Below are 12,388 nucleotides of genomic sequence, written 5' to 3' on the forward strand. Positions count from 1 at the left end.
CGTTTTTGGAGCTGTTTTCTCATAGACTCCAATGAAAACAGCTCCAAAAACGAGTTGGTAAAAAAATGAGTTGGTAAAAATGCGAGTTGGTAAAAAACGTCTGAAAAGCAGGGTCTGTTTTCCCTTGAAAACAGCTCTGGATTTTCAGACGTTTTGGTTGACTACGTGTGAACATACCCTTATTATTATCTGCTAGATCTATGCCAGTCACCCGTATGTGCTATTATCTGCTGGATCTGCCCGGTCACCTGTAAGTGTTATTATTATATGATAGATCTATCCTGGTTGTAATGGACGTGGTCACAGCCCCCCTTACCTGCTGACTGCCCCGACTGCAGACCTCCTTCCTGTTGCCGATGTCTCCTTCCCAGGAGACATCAGTGCTTCAAACCACCCTGTCCTGCAATGTCCGAGCGCGCTGGTTCCCGGCGTTAAAGGGCCAGTGCGCACATATGTAATTAATTAATTTATTATTTCCCAGACCACCCTGGACTATAAAAGGGCCCTGAGTGTTGTAGTCTTCCCAGGTTTGTATTGCAAATGGTCCCTTATTGTTATCCTGCTCCCAGTGTTCCCGTGCCCTCTACCTGTATCCTGTATTCTGTGTTTTGATCCTGAGCCTGTCTAGTGTTGGAGTTGTGTTGTGCCGCCTGCTGTTAACCCTGATATCAACCGCCACGTCTGGCGCAACCTGACATGCCTACTGCTATACTCCACGTCTGGTGTCATCTGCCACTCCTGATATTATTCACCACGTCTGGTGCAACCTGCCACATCTAGCCCCATCTGTGCTAAAGCCTCTGCCATTGTCTGTACTACCGCAGGTACCCATGTGCTATGAACTCTTTGTATAGGCTTTTGCATAGACTGTGACTTGGCCAGCTGCCTCTTCGCTATGGTGGAGCAGCCTAGTGGGTCCACAGACCCCTAGATCGTGACAGTACGCTCAGGCCATGGAACCTGCTGACTAATCTAAGACTGCAGTTCAGGTGATACAAACAGTTATGTGTAACCTACGTGCATGCCAGTATCAACTCCTCGTGGCTGTAAATTCCATCATCGCCCGACTGGAACAACCTCCTGCTTCTCTTCTGCATACTGTTGCCGTTCCACTGCCCGTTACTCCTTCTGTTTGTACTGGATACATGGTGTTGCCTCTATCTCCCCGCTATGATGGTGACCCTAGAGCTTGTAGAGGTTTCCTCAACCAATGTATCATTTGTTCTAGGCTATGAGCTCATCTCTTCCCCTCTGATGAGGCCAAGGTAGCGTTCATATTTCCCTTCTCGCTGGCAAGGACCTGGCATGGATGAATCCCATCTTGGAACGGGAAGGACTTGAATTCTCAGACTTAGCTTTATTGCTACCGACTTTTTGGACTGTGCTCGAGGAGCCGGGTCGAACAACCTCTGCAGCGGCCACTCTGCTAACCCTCAAGCAAGGAGGGTCCATAGTAGGAGAGTAAGCTATCTCCTTCCATAACCTGGCAGCAGAATTGGCATGGAACAATTAGGCGTTGGGTGTGACATTTTGGCAGGGACTGTCCTCGTACATCACAGAGGAGATGGAAGGCCGTGATCTTCCATCTACCCCGAATGGTCTTATCCTGTTGTCTAACCGGGTCGATATGAAGATCCAGGGACATGCTCAGTAGGTTCGGCGGGAGTTTCCACAGACCGTCACCCTCATTCCCTCATTCCAGAGACCACTATTGCCTCCTCCTGTTGTCCTTCTGGAGGAACCTATGCAGGTAGACAGAAACAAACTGTTGGAGCAAGAGAAACAGCGCAGACAGGTCTGTGTCTCTATTGTGGCTTTAAAGGCCATTTAATGTGCCAATGTCCACAAAGACCGGGAAACTCCAGCACCTAGAGTTGGTTGGAGAGACAACCCTAGGTGGGACGAGGCCAAGCGACAAAGACTCTCCTAAGTTATCCATTCATGTGACCATCATCTCTGGTGAGACGTCACACTCCACCTCAGCCTATCTGGACTCTGAAGCAGCTCCTAATTTTGTTCGCCTACATCTACCCACAGTTCTCCTGGAGAGACACCTGGCGGTTGCCTCTGTGAATGGACTACCTTTCCCTGATCCTGTCATATTCGTCATTAAATCACTGACACTGAAATTGGAGTTCTTCACTCGGAACAGCTTAAATTCCTCCTTCTACCTAAAGCCTTCAACCCTGTCCTGCTGGGCCTTGGCTTTGCCTACATGCTCCGGTTCTCGAGTGGACTTCTGGAGAGTTCTTCAAATGAGGGCCAAAACGCCTTGCCCGCTGCCTGTTACGGGTTCATCCTGTTTTGCCCCCACTGCCACAGTCACTCTTCGATCTACTGTCACATTATACTAATTTTGCGGACGTCTTCAGTAAGAAGGAAGGAGGGACTCTTCCGCCCCATCGCATCTACGATTGCCCTGTTGAATTACTTCCTGACGGCTCGCCACCTCGAGGTCAAGTTTATCCTCTCTCCCTGCCAGAGACCCTAGCCATGTCTGCCTATGTTAAGGAGAACCTCTATTGAGGGTTCATCCGGAAGTCATACTCTCCGGCAGGAGCCGGATTCCAGTTCGTGAAGAAAAAGGACCTCTTCGTTCATGTATTGACTACTGGGGTCTGAACCAAATTAAGGTTAAGAATAAGTATCCCCTACCGCTTATCTCAGAACTTTTAGATAGAATTAGTGGGGCCAAGGTGTTCACAAAGCTGGGTCTACGCGGAGCATAATACTTGATCCGTATCCGCCAAGGTGATGAGTGGAAAACCGCATTTAACACTCGAGATGGCCATTACAAATACCCCGTGATGTACTTTGGACTATGAAACGCTCCAGCTGTGTTCCAGGTATTTGTAAATTACATTTTCCGAGACCTGCTGCATCTCTGTGTGGTGGTCTATCTGGACGACATCATGATTTACTCACATGATTTGATGACACATTGGAAGCATGTTCGCCAAGTTCGCGGTTTAGGGGGAATCACCTAGATGCTAAACTCGAGAAATATGTGTGTCATGCCCATGGCCGCGGGCCGTCAAGCTCACTCACCTCCTGACGCCCGCAGCCATGGAACTGTGAGCGTGGTCCCCATCTCCTCCTCAAGAGACGCCAGCTCTCACTTCCGCTTCTCCACGCCGGGTACCATAGGGTGCGCGCGCGCACTCGTGCTTGCTCTTAAAGGGCCAGAGTGGGCACCTGAGAATAGTAAAAAATTAGCCCATGAGCACCCTGGACTGTAAGAGGGGCCCAGCCCCTTCCTGCCATGCCTGAGCCTTGTTGTCGTTACCCTAGTTTGTCTATGCAAATGGCCTCCTAAGTGTTTTCCAGTTCCCAGTGTTTCCCAATCCTGCTGCTTGTAACCTATATCCCGCTATATCCTGGTCAAGTGCCGCGCTGAGCTGAAGTTGTGTTGTGCTGAGTACCACTCCTTTCCTGCTACACCACTCCTGGCACCTGCCTTCTGCCTGCCTGCTGCTTAGTCCCAGCCGAGCCTGTCTTGCTGCTGTCTGAGCTAACACAGGTACACTATACGCACTATAGACTGTGACCTGTGTCCTGTTGGCTGGCTGCCATACCGTCAAGGTGGTACGGCCCAGTGGGTCCATGTACCAAACGTGACAGTAGGGTTAGGCCATGGACCCCGCTGGTCGATCCAAGACCATGATGACATCACAAGAGATGCGGGCGGATATGCTAGACCTCCGGTCCCGGCAGGACCAACTCCTCCAGACCTTGAACATTATTGCACGTCGGCTCGAGATGCAAGCTGACGTTCCTCCTACTTCACCTCCTGGCAGTACTGATCCTCCGACTGCACCTCCTGGCAGTGCTGATCCCCGATTTTCTTTGCCACTTCCTGACCGCTATGATGGAGACGCAAGGACCTTCTGTGAATTTTTGAACCAGTGCCATATCCACTTTAGCCTGTATGCAAGGGCATTTTCGTCTGATGGCATAAGGGTTGCTTTCATCATCTCTCTCATCACTGGCAGGGCCCTTGCATGGGCGAATCCTATCTGAGGGAGACAAGGACCGGAGACCCGTGACTTCCAGGGGTTCCTCTGTACATTTCGCACGGTGTTTGAGGAGCCTGGACGAGTCTCGCCAGCAGCCGCCTACTTGCTGAGCCTACGCCAGGGAGATAGCTCCGTGGGTGAGTACGCCATCCACTTCCGCACTCTGTCAGGAGAACTGTTGTGGAACAATGAGGCCCTGGTGGCTACATTCTAGCAGGGACTGTCTCCTAAGATTAAGGACGAGCTTTCCGCCCGGTATCTACCGTCTACCCTGGATGACCTCATCCTTTTGGCCGCCCGGATTTATATAAGGCTCCAAGAACGGCTCCAAGAGGCTCGTTGGGAGGGAGGACTCCCTAGTCTGGTCCCTACTTTTCAGAAACCCCTGCTGTCCTCAGATGCCGATCCTCCTAAGGAGTCTGTGAGGATGGACCAGTTTAAGCTATCTACCCAGGAGAGAAAACGCAAACGCATCTCGGGACTCTGTCTATATTGCGGCCTCGGAGGCCATCTTGTGTGTCTCTGTCCCCAAAAGCCCCAGAGCCTAGAGTTGGTGGGAGAGACAACCTTGGGTAAAGAAGCACTGTCATCTAAATTGTCCATTCCCGTGAGAATAGTGTGCGGGGAGAAAATGCATCGGGTCCCTGTGTATCGGGACTCTAGATCCGCTGCTAATTTCATTCATAGAGACCAGGTGTATCTTCTCCAATTGCCCACTACACCTCTGGAGTGGCCGTTGATGGTTGCATCTGTGAATGGACTACCTCTGCAAGACCCAATTATAGCTGTGACAAAGACGCTGAGGCCCTCCACTCCACTCCAAACTCCTCTCGTTCTTTATCCTGCCCAGGGCTGTCAATCCCGTGCTGCTGGGTCTGCCTTGGCTCCGACTACACGCCCCGATCCTGGACTGGAATTCTGGAGAAGTTCTCCAGTGGGGCCCTGAGTGTCTCAACCGTTGCCTGGTACAGATTGGTTCGGCTCAGCCTCCTCTGCCTTGGTCCTTGGCAGGATTGCCTGGTCATTATTCTGAATTTTTGGACGTCTTCAGCAAGAAAGAGGCGGAGATGCTACCCCCACACTGGACGTATGACTGTCCTATCGACCTAGTTCCTGGTGCTTCCCTTCCCTGTGGTAAGGTATATCCTCTCTCCTTGTCAGAGACTTTGTCCATTGCCGCCTATGTTAAAGAGAACTTGGAGAGGGGATTCATACAGAAATCTCCCTCCCCGGCAGGAGCCGGGTTCTTCTTTGTTAAGAAAAAGGATGGTTCTTTGCGTCCTTGCATCGAATACAGGGGTCTCAACCAGATCACGGTGAAAAATAGGTATCTGTTGCTATTGATCTCTGAACTGTTTGATCGTATACGTGGTGCCAAGATTTTTTCTAAACTAGACCTGCATGGGGTTTAAAACCAAATCCGTATTTGCCGGGTGACGAATGGAAGACGGCATTTAACACCCGTGAAGGACACTATGAATATCTAGTAATGCCCTTCGGCCTGTGTAATGCTCACGCGGTCTTCCAGGAGTTCATTAATGGCATCTTCCATGACCTCCTCTATGTTTGTGTTGTGGTCTACCTTGATGACATCTTGATTTTTTCTCCAGATCCAATGACTCATCGGAGACAAGTCTTTTAAGTTTTGCTGTGGTTAAGGGAGAATCGCCTGTACGCCAAGTTGGAGAAGTGCGTGTTTGTGGGAGATGTTCTACCATTCCTAGGCTACATCGTCTCGAATCAAGATCTCAAGATGGATCCTGAAAAGGAAAACCCGTCCTAGAATGGCCACGCCCTCAAGGCTTGAGCGCCATACAGCGCTTTGTGGGATTCGCCAATTTTTACAGACAGTTTATTCCAAACTTCTCCTCACTGACATCTCCTATCTTTAACCTCACCAAGAAGGGCATGAATGCCAAGGTGTGGACTCCAGAGGCTGAGTCCGGACTCAATAGCCTGAAGAGTGCCTTCACGTCAGCCTGTATCCTCCATTATCCAGATGTTTCTCAACAGTTCTCGTTGGAGGTGGACGCTTCCTCTGTCGGTGCTGGTGCACTCCTGTTCCAGAGAGGTTCAAAGGGCAAGTCAATGGTATGTGGCTATTACTCTAAACTCTTCTGAACGCAACAACTCGATTGGGGATCGGGAGTTACTGGCCATCAAATCTGGAGGAGTGGAGACATCTATTAGAGGGCGCAGTTCATCCCATCTTGATATTCTTGGGCCACAAGAACCTCACTTATCTCCAGACGGCCCAACGACTTAATCCTCGTCAGGCCAGGTGGTCGCTGTTCTTTGCTCGGTTACAGACTGAGCTCCATTACCGTCCGGCCGTCAAGAATGTGAGGGCCGATGCTTTGTCCAGGTCATTCGAGACAGAGGACACTATGGAGTCTCCACAGAGTAACATTAACCCATCCTGCATCATCCCTGTCAACCCTCAACAAGATAGAGACTTTTATGTTTCTGCGTCTTGCGGACAGAAGATGAATCCTCCACTGGGGTCACAGTTCCAAATTGGCAGGTCACGCGGGCGCCCGTAAGTCCCGAGACCTAATTGCTCATCAGTTCTGGTGGCCCACGCTCCCCAAAGACATCACAGACTTTGTCTCCTCCTGCACGGTGTGCGTAGCAAATAAAGTTGCCCACTCCAAACCGACGGGCCTGCTCCAGCCGTTGCCTGTGCCTGATGCCCCCTGGCAACCCATTGCTATGGAATTTGTCACAAACCTGCCTCTCTTTGCTGGTTGCAGTACGGTCTGGGTGGTGGTGGACCGATTCTCCAAAATGGCTCATTTAGTTCCACTGACCAATCTCTTCATCCAACACATCATCCGTCTGCACGGTTTGCCTCTACATATTGTGTTAGATCGGGGGTTCAGTTCACCTCTAAGTTCTGGAGAGCCCTCTGCGTACTCCTCGGTGTGAAGTTGGACTTCTCCTCTGCCTACCATCCCCAGTCCAATGGTCAAGTCGAGAGAATAAACCAGATTATGAAGAACTATTATTGACATGTTATCTCCAGGCATCATGATGACTGGGTGCAGCTGCTTCCTTGAGCTGAGTTCTCCTACAATAACCAAACTAGTGAGTCCACCGCTAGGAGTTCATTCTTCATTGTCTCTGGCCAACACCCTCGTATACCTCTTCCTGTTTCCACTACGTCCCAGGTGCCTGCAGCTGACTCTGCATTCAGGCACTTTCTACAGATCTGGTAGTAGACTTGATCTTATATTCTGTTGGCGGTCGACCGCATGAAGAGAAAGGCAGACACAAGAAGACGAGAGCCTCCCAAGTTCCTTCCAGGTACTAAGGTCTGGCTGTCCTCTAGGAATATCCGGCTGAAGGTGCTATCATACAAGTTTGCTCCCAGGTTCCTTGGACCATTCGAGATTTTCTAACAAATCAACCCTGTTTCCTACAAGCTTCAGCTGCCTCCTACCCTCAAGATCCCCAACTCCCTCCATGTCTCCCTGCTGAAGCCGGTGATCTTTAACCACTACTCCAAGACTTCAACTCCTGCAGTGGCTTTCAGCGGTTCAACATAGACTTTTGAGGTTAAGGAGATCCTGGACACCAAAAGAGTGGGTGGAAGAACCTTTTATTTGGTGGATTGCAAGGGGTTTGCTCCTGAAAATAGGTCCTGGGTGCCAGAAGAGAATCTCAATGCCCCTACCCTCCTGAAGCAGTTTCTCTCTCGTTCTGGCCCCAAGAGGAGGGGGCATAAGGAAAGGGATACTGTCATGCCCATGGCAGCAGTCCGTCAGGCTCACTCACCTCCTTTTTTCCGCCATCACAGATGTGATTCTAAGGGCCTGCGTACTATGGGTATAGACCATATAGAAGTGGGCCTCAGGGGTGGGTCTCTGATGAAGAGACTGCTTCACTTAGAGACTCGCTGGATTTGGAAACTCAAAACTATGCATCCAATGGGCCTTAATGAGAATTTGGGTTTTGCGGCCTTTCTATAACTGGTGTCAGGATCTCTCGTGTGATGTTTTTAGGTGTCGAACAATGACATGATTATTTTAATTTTATAATTCTCTTTTTCTTGTTCTGTTTTATTTTATTTAGGTCCTGTCGACCGCTTTGATGATTAATGAGTCTGTTTAGAGGTCCTTTGTGTATCTAAGATGAACATCTGCACCATCACCTTCTTTTTAGAAGGACAGACATAATAAAAATTTTGTGTACAGTGGTTATTAACCTTTTTCCCTTCTTTTCTGTATTGATTTATTTACTTGGTATATATGATTTATTTGGTTTACATGTGCGTGTGGGTATGTACGTATATATAAATAATTTATTTATTTGTGAACAATCTATTGTGTTTTGCATTTCATTCATTGCACTTTCTTTAATCCTGTTTCACATATTTTAATCACTATTTTTTATTCATTTATTTATTTTTTATTATTATATTATATATATTTTTTATTATTATTATTTTTCATTTTTTATTCTTTATTATATATATTTTTTTATATTTTATTTTATATATTTTTTTTTCTTTCATTTTTCTTTCATTTATCTTATATTTTATATTTTATTTTTTATTTATTCATTTATATTTTTGTATTTGTTATTTTATTTTGTTACATATATGCACATGCATTCTATATATTTGATATATTGTAAGATAGGGAAAGGATAGGGAAAGTATATTCTTAAGGCTGCATACAATGATGTACAATGGTTTTCCCAATGTGATCATATGTAATTATACTCTGAAATTGCGATATATAGTGATGTACTTACGCATATAGATGCAGCTCTGATACTCTTTGTTGACATTTGCCAGATCATGTGATCCTGCCGAGTGATCTGGCCACGTGATTTTTCAGCTCTGGTCTGTCAGATGACCGAGTTGGATGTGTGCAGGCTGTATTCTGTTTCGAGCATCGCTCGCGCATGCGCAGTCTTTTGATCTGCTTTTTGAACTTTGCAGGGTGTGCCGTATATAGGACGCGATATGCGTTCAGAATGCCTCGTTACCTACTGCTGGCCTCCGGTCAGCTGTGAATGATGAGGCTGTTTACATGCCATGTACCTGATTGGTGTTCGGTTTACATAAAGTCCTCTTCCTGACTCTCTGGCACCACCCCCGGACGAAGGCTCTTCCGCCGAAACGCGCGTTGGGTGTGACGCCAGACAGCAGGATAACACATCATGGGTAAGGCATCAACATGTTACTCTTATGCATCTTCCCACATCATCAGATGGGTAGCTTAGGCACTTCTTTATGCCCTCATGTTTACAACTGTGTACCATGACCCAGGACTTCATACATAATTTAGAGTAGTTTTCTAAGTCCTTCCTGGTGTTATCCTTTGGAGTACTATACTCCTGTATTTATACACTGTTATTTATAATGTTATACATACCTGTCTGGCTTCCATTGTTTTCCACACTGTGGCAGTCATCTCTGATTTTAATGTGTGATTTTCTTCATGTTTTATGTTTTGTATCAATAAAAATTACTTTTTATCAGTCAAAGCTCTGTATTGACTCCATTCTTTAGGTTGTTGTTCTAGATATTCTAGGAGTCATTGCTATTTGTTACGTATAGTCACAGGCACTATTGTATGCCCTTTCCCCGTAAATACGGTACTATTAATAGACAAAATTTAAGGGGAATTTAGGTTGTCCTCCATATTGGTTGTGTTCACTCACCTCCTGACGCCCGCAGCCATGGAACTGTGAGTGTTGGTCCCATCTCCTCCTCAGGAGACGCTAGCGCTCACTTCCACTTCTCCCGGCGGGGAGGGCCTGTGCGCGCACCTGAAAATGATACAAAATTAGCCCATGAGCACCCTGGACTATAAGAGGGGCCCAGCCAAGCCTGTCTTACTACTGTCTGAGCTACCACAGGTACACTATATGAACTATAGACTGTGACCTGTGTCCTGTTGGCCAGCTGCCATACCGTTAAGGCGGTACGCCCCAGTGGGTCCACATAGCAAATGTGACAGTGTGTTCGAGATGTATTCTTTGCCCTTCCTGGGTTACATCCTATCTGACCGTGGTGTCAAGATGCATCCAGAGAAGGTGAGATCCGTCTTAAAATGGCCAGGACCACAGGGTCTTCATTCCATACAACGATTTCTGGGATTTGCAAACTTCTATCGGCAATTGATCCCGAACTTCTCATCTCTGACTGTTCCAATCTCGGCCCACACTAAACGAGGGTGAACACCTATGTTTGGTCTCCGGAGACAGAATCAGCTTTTACTAATCGAAAGACCGCTTTTACCTCAGCATCTTTTCTCCATTACCCTGATGCTTCTGGGCAGTTCTTTCTGGAGGTAGACGCCTCCTCCGTAGGTGAGGGAGCAATACTATGCCAAAAGAAATCTAAATGAAAGATGGTGGCTTGTGTTTTCTTCTCAAAATTATTCTCCCAGCAGAACACAACTATTCCATCAGGGATTGGGAATTGCTGGCTATCAAGTTGGCCTTAGAGGAGCAGAGACACTTGCTGGAAGGTGCTATCCATCCTATTATCATCTATACAGACCACAAGAACCTCACATACCTACAGTCAGATCAACGGTTAAATCCACACCAAGCCAGATGGTCATTGTTCTATGCCCGATTTAAGTTTTGCCAGTAAGTGTTATTACTATCTGCTAGATCTGCCCTTGTCACCTGTAAGTGGTTTTATTACATTCGAGTTCTCTCCTGGTCATCTGTAAGTGTTATTACTATCTGCTATATCTGCCACAGTCATCTGTGTTGTTATTTCTTTTGCAATATTTCCTCTGGTCACATGTAAGTGTTATTGTAATCTGCTAGATCTGCCCCAATTACCTTTAAGGGTTATTAATATCTTCTAGATTTTTCCTGTCATTTGTAAGTGTAATTATAATTTACTAAGTCAGCCCCATGAATCTGTAAGTGCTATTATAATCTGCTAGATCTGCCCAGTCACATGTAAGTGCTTTTATTATTAGCTAGATTTGCCCTAGTCACCTGTAAGTGCTACTATTATCTTCTAGACTAGTCCCGGTCACTTGTAAGTGCTATTATCATCTGCTAGATCTGCCATGTTCACCTTTAAGTGTTTGTAACGGCCGTGGTCGCAGACCACTGCCTCTACTTACCTGCCGCAACCACAGACCACTCTCATCCTGCCGATGACGCCAGCAGATGCGGCCGTTCTGGCCTGCAGTGACCACTAGGGTGCACACGTGACCTCGTTCCCGGCCTTAAATGGCCAGCACACGCACATCTAAAGAATTAACTAATTATCCCCAGATCACCCTGGACTATAAAAGGGCCCTGCCGTTTTACTCCTTGCCTGAGCATTGTTTGTATTCCTATGTTAGTCTTGCAAATGATTCCTTAGTGGTATCCTGTTTCCAGTGTTGCCGTGCCATGCTACCTTTATCCTGTGCTGTTTTTGTTCCTGTGCCCTCTCTAGTGTTGGAGTCATGTTGTTCCGCCTACTTCGCCTGATGTCTTACATCACGTCTGGTGTCATCTGCCACGCCTGGTACTTTCTGCCACGTTTTGCGTCACCTGTCGTCAAAGTACCATCTCTACCTAAGCCGCTGCTACTGTCTGGACTATTACAGGTACCCTTGTGCTTGAACTTTGAATAGACTTAGTACACTGTTGTTTGGCCAGCTGCTACTCCACTACGGCGGTGCGGCCACGTGGGTCCACATACCCACAGATCATGACAGTGTTATTATTATCTGCTAAATTTACCCTAGTCATCTGTAACTGCTGTTATTATTATCTGCTATATCTGTCCCTGTCACTTGTAAGAGCTATTATTATCATCTGCTAGATCTATACCGGTCACCTATAAGTGCTTTTATTATCTGCTAGATCTGCCCCGTTTACTGGTAAGTGTTTTTATTATATGCTAGATCTGCCCCAATTACCTGTAAGTATTATTATTATCTGCTAGATCAGCCCCAGATTTCCGGCAAGTGTTATGTTATCTGCTAAATCTGCACTGGTAACCTGTAAGTATTATTATTATCTGGAAGATCTGCTACGATCACTTGTAAGTGCTATTATTATCTGCTAGATCTATAGTGGTCACATGCATGTGCTTTTCTTATCTGCTAGATATTCCCTGCTCATCCATAAGTGCTATTATTATCTGCAAGATCTGCCCCAATTACCCCTAAGTGTCCTTATAATTAGCTAGATCTGCTCCGTATTACCTCTGCTAGATCTATACCGGTCACCTATAAGTGCATTTATTTTCTGCTAAAATTTCCCTAGTTATCTGTAAGTGTTGTTATTATTATCTGCTATATCTGCTCTGGCCATCTGTAAGTGTTCATATTATCTGGAAGATTTGCCCTGGTCACCTGTAATTGCTATTATTATTTGCTTAAAACTGCCACATTCAT

The 12,388-nt window shown here is 46.8% G+C and overlaps 1 protein-coding gene across 1 annotated transcript in view; it reads left to right on the forward strand.

The window, feature by feature from the left end:
* The first annotated feature begins 9,998 nt into the window (after positions 1-9,998).
* Positions 9,999-12,388, forward strand: part of LOC142759039 (vomeronasal type-2 receptor 26-like) — a 58,548-nt gene continuing 56,158 nt past the window's right edge. Inside the window, 1 exon segment of the mRNA XM_075860860.1 lies at positions 9,999-10,064. Coding sequence (XP_075716975.1) covers positions 9,999-10,064 — 66 coding nt within the window.

The sequence above is a fragment of the Rhinoderma darwinii genome, chromosome 4, assembly GCF_050947455.1.
Source record: "Rhinoderma darwinii isolate aRhiDar2 chromosome 4, aRhiDar2.hap1, whole genome shotgun sequence".
NCBI lineage: Eukaryota > Metazoa > Chordata > Amphibia > Anura > Rhinodermatidae > Rhinoderma > Rhinoderma darwinii.